Source organism: Atractosteus spatula, chromosome 18, assembly GCF_055471065.1.
Source record: "Atractosteus spatula isolate fAtrSpa1 chromosome 18, fAtrSpa1.hap1, whole genome shotgun sequence".
Lineage (NCBI taxonomy): Eukaryota > Metazoa > Chordata > Actinopteri > Semionotiformes > Lepisosteidae > Atractosteus > Atractosteus spatula.
This window is the reverse complement of record NC_142723.1, coordinates 1161349-1178750: the sequence shown is the minus strand read 5'-3', so window position 1 is coordinate 1178750 and position 17402 is coordinate 1161349. Positions and strand designations below refer to the sequence as shown.

General features: G+C 50.7%; 1 protein-coding gene across 1 annotated transcript; it reads left to right on the top strand.

The window, feature by feature from the left end:
• Window positions 1–1419: 1419 nt before the first annotated feature.
• On the top strand, window positions 1420–14971 carry LOC148818294 (otoancorin-like). Its single transcript, XM_088936765.1, has 27 exons — window positions 1420–1492; window positions 2201–2229; window positions 2973–3003; window positions 3095–3122; window positions 3507–3588; window positions 3968–4096; window positions 4725–4957; window positions 5270–5373; window positions 5937–6037; window positions 6609–6748; window positions 7324–7447; window positions 7872–8087; window positions 8433–8600; window positions 8788–8928; window positions 9083–9138; window positions 9527–9644; window positions 10029–10111; window positions 10271–10406; window positions 11043–11233; window positions 11655–11748; window positions 12021–12153; window positions 12435–12625; window positions 12851–13006; window positions 13708–13850; window positions 13943–14079; window positions 14323–14420; window positions 14666–14971. Exons 1-27 carry the CDS (start codon window positions 1420–1422, stop codon window positions 14969–14971), a joined length of 3441 nt encoding a protein of 1146 aa, XP_088792891.1.
• The last annotated feature ends 2431 nt before the right edge of the window (window positions 14972–17402 follow it).

Below are 17402 nucleotides of genomic sequence, written 5' to 3'. Positions count from 1 at the left end.
CAGGGTAGGAAGAAAATTTAAAAAATCAAAACCTTATCATTCTTTGTGAAGCCTGGGGGAGTGGGCTGGACTTCTGAAAGTTAAATGCATGTCCTGGGCGGAAGAGAGAGCGGCTAGCGCGGTTTTGCTCTGCAGGTGCTGTACGTGCGGTCCAGTAACAGGGCTCTTAGAGTAACAGTAGCCGCGGGGTGAACGCGTAGAGTGCCAGCGCCAGCCCGGCACTGCTGGTGCCCCTCGAGGTGCTCTCGCTGTACCTGATAGCCTGATGACGTCACTGACCTCATTAGGTGCAGAATCTTAGGTTCCTTGTTCGTGGGGTGGGGTGGGGTGGGATGTTGGTGGAACGGAGAGTTCTAGCAAGGTCCAGATTCTGCAGGAGTCTCAGCAACGTGAAGGAAAATAAAACGACGACAACAACAACGCATTCCAGAGACAAAGGTAAGTCGCAGAGACGGAGACACTCTTCCCAGGTTCCATTAGCGTGAAGCACAGTGTCTTTATTTGAGGCTGTAAACGACACCCTGCGCTACCTCTGGGTAAAGCGGGGACGATCGGGTTTCCGCAAGGAGCGCGGGCGCGCTGGGCGAGCTCTGCCTCCGGGAGAGGTCCCGCATGAATGCAGAGGCGTCCCTTTCAATTCGGATGAATGGCTTTGCGGAGAGAGGGGGAGAGAAAACTGGGAGCAGCCGCCGTGCCCGTGCCCGTGCCCGTGTCTCGTTCAGTTCTTCTGGACCTCTCCCTCTGACTCCTTGAGAGCCCGGACGCTGCGGCCGCCTTTCGGATCACTTTCTCCGGCGCGAGGGAAGAGGCTCGCGAGGCGCCGCCGGGAATGCTGCGGAGCGCGCTGGTCCCCTGATCTCCACCGACCGCCCGGGGGCACAGGTGCTGGAGCCACGTTTCACAGGTGGCGGGGTTTGCATAATTATACCCGTAAGAAACTTTTTATTTTTTTCCTTGAGTAACCTGTATTTGTCTTCCACTTTATTTGTATGCTATACTTTTTTTTTTATTTTGTGCAATCAGTCCGCAGTTAAATCTCCCTTTTGGCAAGAGTGTCTTATGATGGCATGTTTAACAAACCCTAGCGAGATACTGCTTAATGTGAATTAGATTTCATTTTATTTGGAAAAATGTCGCCAGTTCCGCAGGGAGGCCCTTATTCAAATGTTACATAATGTACAGAAACTCACAGATATCCCCATCGCAAATGTCCAAACTTATCTCTTCTTCTATTAAGACTTAGGCTCAAAATGAGAGCTCTATCAGCCTCACGTACATTTTCATCAATAAGCCGGAATCGCTGGTTGATCAGTCCGGTTTTCAATATGAAGTCGATGCTCGAAGAGTATCCGTGCGCTGCGCAGGAAGCTGAGCCCTGCCGCTGTCCCGCAGGCTCGGAGCGCACGGCGACAGGTCGAGATGGACTGGAGCCCGTCGCTGTGTCTGCTGTGTCTCCTGCTGCCGCTGTCCGGCCCGCAACAGCCGCAGCCAGGTGAGCCACACACCCCCGGACACGCGGGGAAGCAGAGCGGGACAGGGCCGTCCCTGAAAATAACCCACCGCACGTTCTGCGCCCTCTTCGAATCAGATGGTGGTGGGGGTGGGAGGGTTGTTAATTAAGCAAGTTATTTCAATTAGGTATTAAGAAACCGTCTATGTCTCCTTGGGTCCTGGAGTGGGCCACCCCTGAATTCAAGATCTTTTATAGGCTACAGTACATCCCGTTAACGCCAGGAGCACTGGGAGCTGAAGTATGGTGTGTTGTTTAATACAGATAACACAGGAGGTCCCAATCCCAGTCCTAGGGACCCCAGGCCTCCTGGCTCTCAGTCCAGCTCAGCTCCTCACTTCCGTGAGTCTTAGCTGAAAGGGCAAGGTGCGTGGTTGGTGCCTTGGCGAGATGTCTTTAGCACCCAGAGGATGTTGATTGTCAGCTTCTCGCGAGACGCAACAGAGGCATCGCAGTTTCCCGCACGCTTAGGAACTGGACACAAAGGAATTGTCAATCGCACCCGTTACTGAGTCTGCTGTGGGTCTGCTTATTTCATGGAGTGTCCAAGGGGGACAGAAACCAGCAGGTGTTGGGAACCCCAGGGCGACACCAGTAAGAAACGCTGTGGTAAAGAAAGGTCAGGACAGAGGTTGCCGAGTGTTTATTACTGTAGTGAATGTTTAGGTCTCAGTGCTTCTATTCCCACAGAACTGCCAACTCTGGTGAAAAAAGCTCTGGTGAGTTTTCCGTCTTTTTTTTGGATTTCACACATGTTAATGTTTTATACGCATCTCATCGTCGTCTCAGCTTATGAATATATGAACAGTTCCAAACGCGAGTAAGAGGAGGGCCTCCAGTCCGTCTGGTAGTAAGTATTGATCCCAGGGTCTCACCCAGCTGTTGTGTAAGAGAAACCAAAGTTTTGTCTTGGCTGGGCTGCTTGTTCGAACACTCTCATAATCTATCTGTGTGAAAAGACGAGCCTCCTATTCTCGGTTTTAAATACCCTTAAATGTTTTTGTTATAGCTACAGTGGATATAAAAAGTCTACACACCCTTATTGAAATTGCAGGTTTTTGTGATGTAAAGCCAGAAATCCAGATAAATCATGTCAGACATTTTTCCATCTTTAATGTGACCTTGCAACCAACAGAATTCAAGAGAAAAACAGATAGAGAATTATTAGGAAAAATAATTGAAATGAAAAAAACCTGCAACACCTTTATAGCGTCTGTATATAGTGAAGACTTATTTAAGATCAAAGGCTGCTTCAAAAAATGATGGAACAAAGTTTAAAATTACTGATTTTTTGTTTTTAAAGTCTGAATAGAAAAAGTAATTTCTGGAATCCAGATGGAACAGGTGGTGCAGTACTTGTCTGCTGTGGTTATAGAATCACAGTTTTTAAGGTTTACAGTATATGAGACAAATGTCATTTACTGGAACTGCAGATTGAAATTTTCCTTTTTTCACCTTTTAGGATGAATTCTTGGCCGGAAAATACCTTCAAGGTAACGTCACCGAACGCCCAAGCATTCCCAAATCTAACAAGGCTGGTCTGGGTCTGGCTGCATTCAACATCCTCCTCTTTCTTCTTTTCAGCTCTTGTTGATGCCTTCCTGTTCGCAAGGTACCGGTGTCTGCTGTGTGCTGACGTGACCTGCATCACAGGGAACCGACAGGCCCCGGGCTTTATGCAGTATTAAAGCCGTGTCTTTTAATGGCCAAGAGCTCTGGTGTGGAACCGGAGCCTCCGTGTTTTGGCGCTGTCGAGTTCGGCTGGGGGAACAGGGTCTGTTGAGCACAGAGGAAGGGATGTGAGCTTTCTGCTCGTGTGCCGCCTTCACAGCGCCTCACCTTTGTTGGATTAAGTGCACAAGCATCACTACAGAGCCGAGGGGCTGCCTGAGCCTGCAGGGGGTTTCTAGAATCGTGTTCAAAGGGTGGGCGAGTTGCTGGCGAGTGGCGCTGCGGTGCCTCAATGCACTTACTTTGCCCTGTGTTGTGCCCACAGTAAACAGCAGCCCTGGAGCCCTCTAGACGCCCTGCGGTATCTGCTCCTCAGAAACTCCTCCCTCAACATGGAGAGGATAACGGTGAGTGGTCCTCCTCTCTCCACCCCTCTCTTCTCCGTACCCGTCCTCCAACACAGGTCAACCAGACTGGCCGGTTCATGCCCTCCAGGGATGCCACTCAGAACCTGCAATGACCCAGGCTAGTTGTAACTAACAATTTATAACTAATTATTCCCTGAGATTGGCAGCAATACCCTCTTCTCAGGTCTTAAGATGATTTTAAGAGACTCGCCCGGGACTACAAGGACACTTGTAGGATTTCAGTCCTTTAGCACTGAGCTCTGCAGGTGTGCAGTCAGCACAAGTACGTGCACATGGATTTGCAGCAGGCCAGATGTGAGGCACTAATAACACACAAGGGCAGTTCCAGTGACATTCCTGCTTTCCCACCAACTTCCAGACCATCCTGAGGGACTACCAGAATGTTCTGATCCAGGAGCCCCAGCGGCTGGTCTCCGACCTCGGCACCCTGGACACCCAGCAGTTCACCACTGCCCTGCGGCTGCTCTTCTTGGGCAGGAAGGAGCAGGTCAGTCCGGTGGCTGCTCTCCCAGTGACCAAGTGTCCATCCAGAGAAGAAAACACAAGCAGCTGCCCAGGTTGCTGTTGGCCTCATGCTAAGATATCAAAGCAAGGTCAGGGCTTGTGCAAACAAACGGGATGGTTTGCAAGTAGAGGAATCAGAATTGATCTACATGAGGCAGTTCAGCTGCTTGAGCTCGTTCAGGGACAAACCAGAGAGAGCAGATGTGTCTTCAGTATGGACTGAGACAGGAGCAAGGTACATGGAGGGCAAGGAGGCATCTCTGACCGGATGTGTCAGTAAACTCCAGAGTAAGGAGGATGAATTGTTGCCGAAGGAGTATCCCCAGGTGTAGCTTGATGTATGTGAGGATTTAGACCTATTCAGGTTGGGCGAGTGTAGAGACACGGAAACCAAATTGAAGGGAATTGCATTCTGCCTTTTTCAATGGGAGTTTCCCCACGATGCTCAAAAGAGAGAATAGTGAAATGCAGGGAGACCTTGTCTCCTCCAGGCTGTGCAGGCACAGGAGGCAGGGCTCAGCTAGAGTCAGGTGCCATCACCATGCTCCCCCGTGCTGGTAAAGCAGAGCTGCGCAGCTTACCCCAGGCCCCTCTGCCCCGTGCTGCTGCAGACCTCGCTGATCGATGTTGACTTTGACGTGATGAAGTCGGCGCTGGAGTGCAGCCCCGGGGGGAACCGCTCGCTGTTCGCGGTGGCCCGGGAGCGCTGCGTGCCGGCTCTGCGGAGAGGGACCTGTGTGGACCTCCTGGGCGCCATACTGAGCCTGTCTGATGGGGAATTTGTACAGGATGACTTCATCGCCCAGCTGCCCGCTGACCTGCCTGACGACATCTTCAGGAACCTGTGAGTGCCATCGCGCCTCTCTGGAGGAGCCAGAACTGTGTCATCTGGGGGCAGAGATGGAGGATGTCTTGTGTCTCATTTCATTCCCACTCTCAGCTCTTTGGAGAATGGGTTCGCAGGTGGACTGTGGTTTGCTTCGTTAGTTAGAACACTTACATTTCCAAAGCCTGGATTCCAGGGTTTGATCCCATCTTAACAGTAATCCTTTTATCCCGGAAAGACAAGATTCCACAGCCTTATGTAGAAACAGGTCCAGGTCTTCTCTAATTCCCCTATAACCTACCTTTCCTGCTCTGTCTCTCTGCCACACAGGACCGCTGTGTTTAAGGACCTGTATGACATGTTTTCAGCTGCCACTCAGAGATCCATCTACAAGTGGATCATACAGGGGCTCCAGAAGACCTCCAAATCAAACCGTAAACTGGCTTTCTAGCTCGCTTTCACTGCTTTTGAGCTGACTCGGGCGCTTTGTGTATTTAGCCACATGAAAAAAAAACACAGGTGTTTTTATTCCTTAAGGTTTAACAGCAAGTTAGAAATGCATGTGGTGTGGATGTTGACAAAAATGGTCAGTTTTGGAGTTATTTTTCATGCATGCTTTTTTCATTTTCTCAAAAATGCTCAAGAAAAAACAAGCTCCAGGTAGTTTCTGGAGGTGGAGAGTGTAAAACGATCATTGATTAATTTTGCCTTAATGAGGAAATTTGGCAACAAAGGTTTTTAGAAAAGATCAAAGACGGGTGGCCTGACTCTGCTTGAACTACAGTACTTATACTGCAGAGCCACACCAGAACGTATGTCTCACCAAAGAGTACAACAAGATCCAGGGTCACACGATAGGTGTCTGTAGCAGAGCTGGGGCGTGAACTGAGAGCATGATTGCAGGTTTACTGAGTAGAGCTCCCATGAGGAAGTCAGCCTGAATGCTCGTGTCACTGTACATATTGCATCTGACATTGGCCTTCTCACCTGTGATCAGAGGGGTCGCAGTTCTGGGTCACTGCGGAGAACCTGTGGTTCCTGGGCAGGTACATCGTTCACCTGGCTGTGCACAACATCAACGGGATCAGCCTGAGTGAGGTGAGTGCACGTCTGTCTGCAGGTGCTGAAGTCCGCCTGGCCCCTCTCAGCCTGTGTGCCTTCCCTTCTGAGAGTGTCGTGCAGTTATGTCACTTAAGCTGCAAAGTGAAGTAAATGGATACAAGATTTGGTCACAGAAAGTCTCATTTCTGAATCCTTCTTACAGTTGATATTAGAGAGTGCCTAATTAGAGAGAGAGTGTATATCTTGCTTGATATATGATAGTGACATTTTTTTTTGCTATAAATAAATTCAACGCAATGTACTTGTAAGCCATTGATGAAACAGCAGGTCTTTGGTGACAGCATTTTCAGTAGAACTAGACTACCTATCTGTCTTGTGTCTGTTACCTGAAGTTTCGCCAGTAAGGTGTTAAAAACCTAAAGTACCACTTAATGCATCAGTTTGATTGCCTCATTAAACTAGTTATTGGTAGTGCCATAAATATTGATTTGTGTTACATGGGTATTGGTCTCAATCAGTAATAGTACTGTTACTGTCAGTGACATTGATGTGAAAGGTGAAGAGACCTGCCACAGTCCGGGCGTTTAAACCCTGTCTCATCTTTCAGATGCGCATGTTCATTAACTACGATAACGCCACCAAGCAGCTGGACTCCGTGTACGACATCAAACACGCCACTGCCAAGGCCTTCCTGCGGCGTGTCGGCGCGTGCGGGTTCGACATGGCCAACACCTCCATCGCGTACAGGTCTGCCCCCCCTCCGCCTGGCCTGTGCTCCCCGCACGAGGAGGGAAGATCCCCGTTTGCCTCCTAGACCCCAGGCATGGACTGCATGTGGTCTGTCTGCACAACCTTTTAGCACACGTTACAGAAGTCTTGGTCTGTTTTGAAACACGATTGTGTTTTTTTCTGAAGAAAGCCAGATGGGTTTTGTAAGGGTCTGTAATGCCATGTGACGCCTTTGGTTTTCCCAGTGTCGCAACACATTTTTTTTTACAAGATGAAATGTGAGTGTCTTTACATTCAAGCCTGAAGGAGGTGCTTTTAGAGCTCCGTTTAAATGATTTACTCTTGCCATTCTTTTTTAAAATGTAGCCTTTCTAACGTGTTGTGGATTTCTAATAGAATAAAGAAATAATGATAAGAAAGCAGCAACATCATATTTTCTCACAAAAGAGCTTCAGCTGCTCTGTTTCTTTTCCGGACCTGTTTTGGAGTTTGCCATGTGGTTGGTCTGTGGCTCAGCCGTGCCGGGCAGTGTGTTTATGAGATGAGTGGTGGATCAGGGTTCAGATCTTGGCCCCGTGGTGTCTCCCCTCCAGGCTGGGCCTGCTGGTGTGTTTCTATGACAACGCCCAGCAGCTGGACGTCGCTGATGCCCGCAGCCTCCTGCACCAGCTCATCAAATGCAACCAGCTGCGAGGAACCCAGGCGGATGTCCAGAAGGTGAGGGGCACTGCACTGGGGGTGTCTTCGGGGAGCGCAGACCAGACGCTCCGAAAAGAGAGGCTGAGTAGATTCGTGCAGGGAGGAAAGTTACAGACATGAGAGCCTGCAGAGGCACCTGGAAAAGACCTTGCCTGTCAGGCTGACAGACCGCAAGTGTATGAACAGAGAAGAAATACACCACAGAGCATGCAATTTAAAGCCATTTAATCTCAGCACAAACCCAAGTGTGCACATTGTATTCTAATATTAGCCATTCCTTCACTGCTTCGTTCTGTGTTTCTTTTTGTTAACTCTTCTCTTGTCTTTCTGTCTCTCTTCCCACTTCTCCTGACCTCCATTTCTTTCCCTCCTCTTTCCCTCCCTTCCTTTCTCACGACCTCTGCCTTTCCCTCCTCCCCCCTGTCTCTCTCCCCTCCTGCAGCTCAAGTCTCAGCTGCTGGCGATCGTGATGAGGAACCAGACCCTGAACGAGTCTCTGGGCTCGGTGTCGGACGCTGTGGTGGGCCTGACGCCCAGCCAGCTGGAGTCCCTGTCAGCCCAGGCGGTGCAGAGCTCCATCGCAGTGCTGCAGCAGGTGTCCGGCTGGACGCGCAGCCAGACCATTGTGCTGGTGCACAAGTACATCGGCACCAACAAGGTGAGCCAGGATTGGCCACACATTCAGGGGAATGTAGTCTGGAATAGCCCTTCTTCCCCCCAACACTCCAGGGAGCAGTTCTCTACATACACATCCCAGAATCTGTCCCTGGGGGGAGCCACCATTCGCATCAGAGTAACAGCTTAATCCTGTTGAAATAAATGGGCCCTGGTGTTATATTCTGCTAATGCTCACCTCTCCTCACTCCAGCGCTCTCTAAATCTTTTTAGCGGAGCAGGAATGTTGGCTGGCATTACAGGTCGCGTGGGCCTGGGCTGCTCTCAGTCGTCGTCAATTGTTTCTCTCCCCTCCTCTCTTCCCTCCCCTCTCTCCGTCTGCCCGCAGTTCCTGTCTTTCAGTAACATCAGCCAGCTGGGCTCCCTGGTCTCGGGAGTGGATGCCAATCTGTTCTACAGCGTGACCACGGAGGAGCTGTCGCGGGCGCTGGAGAGCACCCTGTCCCAGTACTCTGCTCAGCTCAACCCCGCGCAGCAGCACGCTATCGTCAGCCAGGTGCGCCCCGGCAGAGGCCGTACTGTCCATCTACAGCACGTGCGCCCCATGCGCACCATAAGTGATGATGTGCTCGCCATTTAATGAGCTGTTTTCTCATACGCCCGTTGTCTGCAAGCCCTGAACAAGAAACACTGCGTTAAAGGGAGATCTCTTGCGGCTCGGGCTGTGTGGTGTTTCCGGGCAGATGCTGACGGCCGCGGACGTGGGGGCTGTAGTGAGGCGGATCCCGGGCCTGTTCTTCCTGGAGGTGTCGCTGTCCACCCTGCTGAGGCTGCCGAGCCTGGAGACTGAGGAGCTGGAGCAGAAGCAGCTGACTCGCAGCCAGGTACGGACGCCCGCCCCTGGGACAGGACGGGAACACACTCCGAGGTCCCCAGACCCTCTCGGGAAGTTCCTTCTCCAAGCTGACGCTTGACCGTCCATTCCTCAGAGCAGTGCATCAGCTGACCAAGCCTTTCTGTGGTTTTCTCTCTGCCTAGGCCTTCTTCTTGTATGGTTCACTCTCCAGAAGGACTTCCACCACGGACTTGATCAGGTGAGTGTCTGGAAGCAGATGTGTCAATCACGATGGACGTTCACTGTCGCAGCTCCGTCACAGGGCAACCTGGTCTTGTCATCTCTCGAGCAGGTCTGGTTAGCCCCAGGTGCGACTCCAGCGTTGGGTCTCATGTTCTTATCCCTTTAAAAATCTGACGTAGATGAAACCCCACTACCTTAGTTGGATTAAGGTTTGCTCCTCCACTCTCTTGCCTGGGGGCTTTATTGAATTGGTCTTTTCAATTAACAGAAGGGCTGATTGAAGAGCTCAGCAGTAGAGTAATGCCGGCCTTGTACAGGTGTGTGTGGGAGAGGTGAGGCTGAACACCTACTGGGCTGCCACCCAGCTGCTGACTCCCCTGTCTGTGCGCCTCTGTGACTCACAGCACTGGACAGCTCCTGAAAGGCATCTCCTGCGAGGACATCCAGAGAATGAACAGCAGCTCCTTCGTCACCAACTTCACCCTCTTCGAGAAGAACTTCCACCTCCTCTCACCTTTCCAGGTAAGGAGCTCCACGGAGTCAGGCTGGGTGAGAGGGCGGGTGCAGGCTGTGTAGCCTGGCTCTGCGGCTAGATTCTTTTTAAACTGGGTATGTACAGGTGCACTCAGGAATATCTCATAGAAATGAATGTGGTTTTATTGGTTTTGTGCAGCGCCGACTTCAGTTTCAATACTGGTGCTGTGTGCCATGTAGCTTACACATTCCAGAGACTGCTGAGTTTGGGATTTGAGCAGGGGACTGAGCAAGGCTTGGTAAGGTTAGGGGGTCAGTGTGAGTTTAGCCACAGGGCGAGACCTGGGGTTGGAGCTGGGAGTAAATATGTGCTGCAGACTCGAATCGCGTTAATGCTGAAAGAATAACGCCTCTCCTCTGCTGGTGTGTCAGATGAACTGCCTGGCCTGGAAGTACTGGGAGGTACTACACACCACCAACACGACGATCCCCCCGCTACTGCTGTCTGTGCTGCCGTGAGTGTCGCCGAAGTGCCCACCGTCGTGTTGCACGCGGGATACGTGTCGTGCAGGGTCATTGTACAGTTTGAGCACACACGTGCCTCGTCAGCTCAGTGGGGTGGGGATGCAGTCCATCGGTGCGGTGCCCTCGCCAGCCTCTGTCTCTCCCTGCAGTGTGGAGTACTTGGACAACATGCCCACCTCCTCCTGCAAGAGTTTCCTGGGGGCTCTGGGCCGGGTCAGCCTGGACCTGCTGACCGTCTACGCGGAGAAACAGGAGGCCATCATCAAGAAAGTGCTGCAGTGTCTGGTGAGTGCTTGGACCCCGATCTCTGCCAGCCTCGCTCAATGGGAGAGTCTCTGGGCAGTAGAGGAGTCAAAGGTCACTGCAGAAGAGCTCAGTGTCTGCAGCCATCCAGCTAGTGCAATGCATTTCCCCTGGCTGTTCCTGCTCCTAGTTGCAAAAGCACTTGAGCTTCCTGTTGTCGTGAAATTGCATGACTAACCAAGAGCCACCAAGTGGTTGTAGGAGTAAGGCACTAGCTGCCCAGCCACGTGGTTGGAGCCGATACTCGGGCTTCTTTCTAAAGATGGCTGGATAGTGTCCTTGGATCAGTTAACTACTACCTACGAAGCGTGCTAGATGGGCTCTGTAAGGTCAGAGCAGGTTCTGTTGTGCCCCTGCAGGTCAGGCACAAACTAGTTTTCTACTAGTCTGCAGCCCGTGGGGCGTGCAGCTGGTTACATATCGGGTTATTTTTCAGAATGTACTACTGATCTGCTCGAAACAGTCCAGCAGTGATGATGTCACTTCCTCTGCTCACCACTACTTCCCATTAGAGAATAAGACATCCTGACCTCCTGTGGTACTGCTGGATACTTTGACATTGTTGCACCCTTGACAGATCATGCACACATTCAGCCTCGCGTGTGTCTGCCGTTGCAGGGCGAAGGGGTCAGGGATGAGTACGATGTGGATGTCATGGGGCAGCTCCTGTGCCACCTGCCTGCCGACACCATCCGCACACGCATCGCCCCCCTGGCCCTGCCGGCAGCCCTGCGCCAGTTCCGGAGCTGCCCGAAGCTCAGCCAGGAGCAGAAGGACGCGGTCAAGAGCAAGATGGCACAGCTATACGGGTGAGCTCCTTCCTCGCCACCGATCGACAGCGTGGCCAAGGGTAACAGCAGAGGTGACTGTGTTAGTGCTCGTTTCTGTAATGCAGTTAGGGGGACTAGCAGGGACACTGCTATTACTCAATTATTTTGGACAGTAGCAATCTGAGCTGGTGGGTACCACAACTAAGCCCTCAATATTGAATAAAATGAAATATAATTATAGTAGCTGTAGTAACATTGTTAGTTACAAGTGGTATTTCTATACCAAAGACAATCGCAGCCTCACTAATGTTAAAAACATTTTTCGACCTCACATTTTCTTGTCTGTGATGAATGTTGGGCTTAGCATTTATTGGGTGCTGTGCTGGCTGTATGTTGGACCCCTGGTCTGCTGTATGCACAATTGCTCCCATTCCTTTCTTCACTGGTGTGAACTGTGCAGGAGCCCACAGGGCTGGAGCGCAGAGCTGGCGCAGGACCTCGGGCCGCTGGTCACCCTGCTGTCCAGGGAGGAGATCACCGCCATCGCAAACAAGGTGCTTTCAGCCTCTCTTGAGTTGTTACTTAGGCACTGTTTCTATTTGCAAATGAAACGTTCTAGGCCTTGTGGGTCAGTGAAACATTGGTAAGACATGGAACTAATGAAGAATGTGCTCATCTGAATGCTGCACGCGTCTCTCTTTCTTCAGTCCTGAACCAATGTCCACTCATTGCTCCCTTCCAATTAAGTTACTGATTTCACTCAGCGACCTTTCTTCTCCCCCTCCTCCTCTCAATCCCTTCTCCTTGCTGCCTCTCCCTCGCACAGTACCCAGAGGAGGTGCTGCCGTTGGCCGCGAGTGTAGCAGGAGGCTCTCTGCCAGAGGAGTTTCTAGCTGCCCTGTTCGACTGTGTGCGTGGGACCGGCGCCAGAGAAATCACAGCCACCGATCCAGAGTCAGGTAAGAGATACAGCGCCCAGTCTCGGCCACACACCGCAGCACACCTGTGACCTGTGACCGTGCCGCATTTCCGCAAAACACTTCTGTATTGGAGCCTCAGATTGGGAGTTTGGTACATGTGTGGAAATTGCAGCCGGTTTTGCAGACATTGAGAATTCCTGACATTGCAACACCGGTTTACAGTTACGTGGTTATGAAACTTTTTTGTGCTGTTTTCTTCATTGCTCTGAGACATCAGAGCCCCACAGTAGTCAAAAAAGGCTTTGGCATTGCTCTCCCAGCACAGTGCGATGCAGTCAGAGCGCCATCTGTTGACGATATCAGGAAGCTGTTGGAGGCCAATGTTTATTGGTCAGACTTGGAGCTGCAGTGCATGAGCGATGACACCTTCACTCAGACCGTGGAGCTGCTGGGGTCTGTGAGCCGATACAACATGTCCCAGCTCAGCACACTCAAGACCCGGGCCATGCAGGTGTGTCCTGTCTTCTCTGCTGCTCTCCACTGACCTTTGAGCGCTGATTGTGTATTATTGTGGTAACATTATAAAATACATCATAATTAGCTTTTCTGCATATCTGTATCGTGATAACTCTTCTTTATTTGAACTGAGTATTGACATTGCTTCCTTTGGACTAAATTAGCGCAGGTTCTAGGTTAGGCGCAGGAGTGATCTCTGTCCTTCCTCTTCCTGAGCCAGGCATGGGGAGCCCTATCCACCTGGAAGAGTTACCATGTGATCTCTCTGGGGGCGATTGCACTGGCCTTAACAGTGGAGGACATCCAGGAGCTGGACCTGAGCTCCATCGACACGCTGACTGCGCTGAGCCAGCAGACAGCCTGGAGTCCACAGCAGGTCTCTAGCTAACGTCCTCACACGCTGCACACAGCTAATGCACATTTCATCTAGAAATCGTATGACACGTTTCCCTGAATGCACAAGAAAATTAAGAATTTAAACAAGGTCTTGTTGCTTTGATGCATTGAGAATGGCTTGTGAATGAGAAATAGGGATGATTGGAGAGTGTCAGTTTAGAGGACACATTTTGCCTTGATAGTCAGATAAGATAATAAATTCATGGAAGGGGAAGGTGATATTCCTCGGTCTAAATTTGAAATCCTATTGTCCTGTTGTCCTGTTGTAAGTGATTCTACAGCTGGTGTTCTTAATGCATGGTCTAGCCCCTTGGCTTAAAATGAGAATTTAGCCTGATGATGACAATGATGATGACGATTATTATTATTATAATATCATTTCAGTTATAATAATTGAATGCATTGGGCCTCTGTTTAATTGAGAGTTAAGAGATACTGTAAACTGAGTGTGTGAACAGTAAGAGCCTCATGGTGTCTGCACTGTGCTCAGAGTGCAGGAGTACAGGTTCTCCAGCTCTGTATGGGACAAAAAGGAGCTACATAGAGACACTGATATTAATAGGCCTTAACTGTATTGGTTGTAACGCACCGTGTCATTGTCCTTCTTATATTATGAGCTTTCTCTGAGTGCTTGCACTGTATGCGACTGTGCCCGCTGTCTCTCTGTCTGTGGCCTCCCAGCTGTCCAGCCTGCTGTCCCGGTTCCTGGAGACATCGGGCTTGACCTTGGCGACCCTGCGGGGGTCCGACCTTGCTGGCCTGGGGGTGATCCTGTGCGGGGTGGAGCCCAGCCAGGTGCACCTTATCGGCCCTGCAGCGTACAGGTGAGTCTGGGGGTGTTGTGGGGGGAGTGTTGAGCGGCAGGGGTGGTACTGGGTGAGCTGTGAGTTCACGCTGTGCCCGCTGTGCCTGGCAGTGCTACGGCGGCCCGCATCGGCACGCTGCCCTGTGCCCGGCCCGTGCTGCGGGAGCTGAAGAAGACCGCAGAGAGGGTGTTTGGGGCCGTCGGCACCTGGAACAGCTCCGTGCTGCAGGAGGTGGGGGCTGTGGCAGGTGGGCGTCCTTTAAAACTGGTTCACGTCTCCGGTTCAGTCTGTCCGTCTCGCCAAATTATTGTGTGAAGATTTATCAGAGACATCTGGATGGGATGCTGTCCTTAAATATTTGTATATACCGAGAAGGAGTTAGGACAATTTTTTGGTATACGTGATCTCTCTTTAGCATGCAGTGCCACAGCAGCATGCACAACATGCAGCACAAGACCTCCACAAGTAGTTCTTTCTGCCCTTACTGCAGCTGGGATGACTGTGGAGGAGCTCAGGGCCCTGCGGGCAGAGCTGATGCCCTACCTGCAGCCAGGGGCCGTCGCTGCCATCCCCCCCGAGCACTTCAGGGTGAGTGGAGCTGGGAAGCTACACTCCGCTAATAACCCTGCATGCGCGCGTTTCCTGTCATCTGTCCTTCTAACATGTCCTTGAGATGTTGCGAGAAAACCTCTTGGGACCTGAGCCCGGGATGGCTTGACGCTGAAGGAGCGAGTGGCGCGGTGTGCTTGCGTGTCCTGCGGTGCGTGTGCGGTGCTCTTGCCTGGCCAGTGCACGCCTGACAGTGTGTCTGCCCCTGTGATCCCCCGGGGCAGGAGCTCTCCTGGGAGCAGATTCAGAGCCTGGGCCCGGAGAACGCGGCGGCAGTGACTCCTTCCCAGTGCGCCCAGCTGAGCCAGGAGCAGCTGCAGGGCCTGCAGGCGGCACGAGACGGGCTGAGAGACAGCCATGTCAGTGCCAACCAGAGCCCGGGCACCGTCAACTCCGGTACAGGCCAGACTCTTCCTTCCTTCCTCTTCCTAAACAGCACTGCCTTTCTATTTCAACACAATCGCATCCCAGGGTCTCTAAAACTCAGAATCTGTACTTTTTACAGAAGAGCAATGTGTCCTTCCCTGTAGGACTTTCCACAAACAGGCTTCCATAATTCTGAACTCCATGCTGCCCTGACACCAGTACAGTTCTGCTTTTCCCAGACATGGTTTCTTGATGTAATCGACTCGCGTATGTTGCTGAGCCGAGCTCAACAGGCTCGATGAAGTTCAGCATGCGAGATAAAGCTCCTTCTGCTTTCCTGGTGTTGCATTGCTCCTTGTTTTCTACCCAGCCCGAGTGAAGTCCACGAGTGCGGGCTCTTTCCACAGCGCCGTCTCTGTTCACGGCCGCTCTTTGTGTTCCTGTGCAGGGGCTCGCCTTCGTTTCGGCTCTCCGCTGTGGCTGTGGACAGCGTGCTCCTGCGGGTGCCTCCTCGGGGACAGACTGCTATAGCAGCTCCAGGACGCCCGGAGAGCTGCGGAGACGAGCGCTCTCGCTCAACCTGCTGCCAAAAGCGATGCCAACGATTTTGTAAAAAAAACAGAAAGAAATCTTTGACCATTGTGTTTTGCTTGTGAAACGTACAAAAGAATGTGTAGGCCTAGGTTACTGTAGAGCAGATAGCACAGGGTCTGTGTGCTTGAGCAGCAGGCTAAAAGGAGTTGAGGTTTAGACCTTGCACATTTTTCATTCCATAATTTAGTACATTTTCTGCCTGCGAGAACTTTTGTGTTATTTACACTTTGTATCCGAATATTGGCTTCTTGCCTTAAAAGAATGTTTCTAACTAGTATGCAGGTAGTGTTTGAGTTAGAGCTCGGAAACTCCACAGGAGAGCAATGGGGTTCCATGTGGAGAGGTGGCAATGGTGAATGCATCTTCTCAGCACTGCAGTGATGGAGCGGTTTGCCCCCTCTTGTCTGAATGCCTCTCCTTTCACACTTGGGGTTCAGGTATCCCCAACAGCAACAGATACAGTATCTGTCTCACATAGGTTCTGATTGAATTCTCTCATTCTGATCACAGCTTCTTGAGAGAACTGGGGGGCTTTTCAAGACCTTTAAAGAAAGCCCACCATGATGTCACATATTTCACAGAGGAGCTGAGAGTGATATAATTTGCTATGTGCGAAGACAAGCATAGTGAGTAATGTTTTGGACAAGTGTTAATAAGCGCTGGTGTAAATTAGTGTCTGTTAGGGTCCTAAAGGTTCAGTACAGAGTAGGTACATGGGATTGCCTGATTACAGAGTCCCTATGACTTTGTAGCATCTGCAATAGCTTGCCAAGGAGTATTTAAAAGTACTGGGTTATGTTGCATGTTGAAAATGTAAAAGCATAGTGCAGTATGAGTCCAAGTTAATTACTTCACATTCTGTATAAAACTCTATATGAAATACTGGATTGCTTTTGTTCTGCTTCTAACGACCTTTTTGGAAATTAGCAGGTTAATGACCATGCAGCAATACCCATAGTGGATGTGAGCCAACAGGAGTACGTGCTTAGTGTAGGAACTGATGTTTAGAGTTTGTTTAAATGTGATGAAGTAGTATCCTTGCACGAGGAGACCACAGACAGTTCTTATTTGTGTAAACCTGCCACTTTCTTTAATTTTGTATGCTTCAAGTTACTGTTCTCTTTTTACAATGTGAAATGCACTATGAGCGTCTTCACAACAAATTAATGATATATTTGATAACCAATAAACAGATTTTATTGTAACACCTCGTTTATTGTGGTTTCACAGCTGTAACGCCAAGTGACTTCTAAACATTCTCCTTCCGGCTCACAGCTCTCGCGCCCGGTCGTCTCCCAGACTGGCCGCTGTGATCAGTCCGTTCGCTCTGGGCTTTAATAACACCTTTTCCTCCCCTTGTCAGAAAGGCAAGTTCTCAGCCTGGTGCTTGTGCCAGACTCCAGTAGGGTAGTTTGCCATTGCTGAGCTACATCATCTATGCTTCAAAAGGGCTGCAAGATGACTATGAGGAACACCTGTGGAACCTTCAGTATACCCCCTGTTGAAAACAGCTGTGACTGCCGCACGGATTTAGTGCTGATCCCACTTTAAAGCTCTTATGCTTCGCATCTGCAGTTGCACTAGGGGGTAGCAAAATTGAGAAAACTTTTCTTTTGTGGATGGGCCAGATGATTTCACTCCTAAGCTGCAGCACTATCAAATGCACAGTGCCTGTGCTTCTCTGATTGGCTTTCTGTGTGATCTGCACTCCAGAACAGACTTGTGCAGCTTAAAGGGGTTTTCTTTCACTTTTTTGAGTTTACAATAGATCCCCAGTCACAGTCGAGACTCATCCCCCTTTGGCCCTGTTTACTCAACCACAAGCCCTTCAGAAAGCAGGTCAGACCGGCACCTTGCTTTGTCCTGGTTCAAGACAAACAGAGGCGCTGTGTGGAGCAGCAGTCAGGGGCTCTGGACACGTCACTGGAAGCTTGTGGGTTCAAATTCCAGGTGAGACACAGGTAATACACCCTGGACTGCAGTATTTCACTGAATTAATGC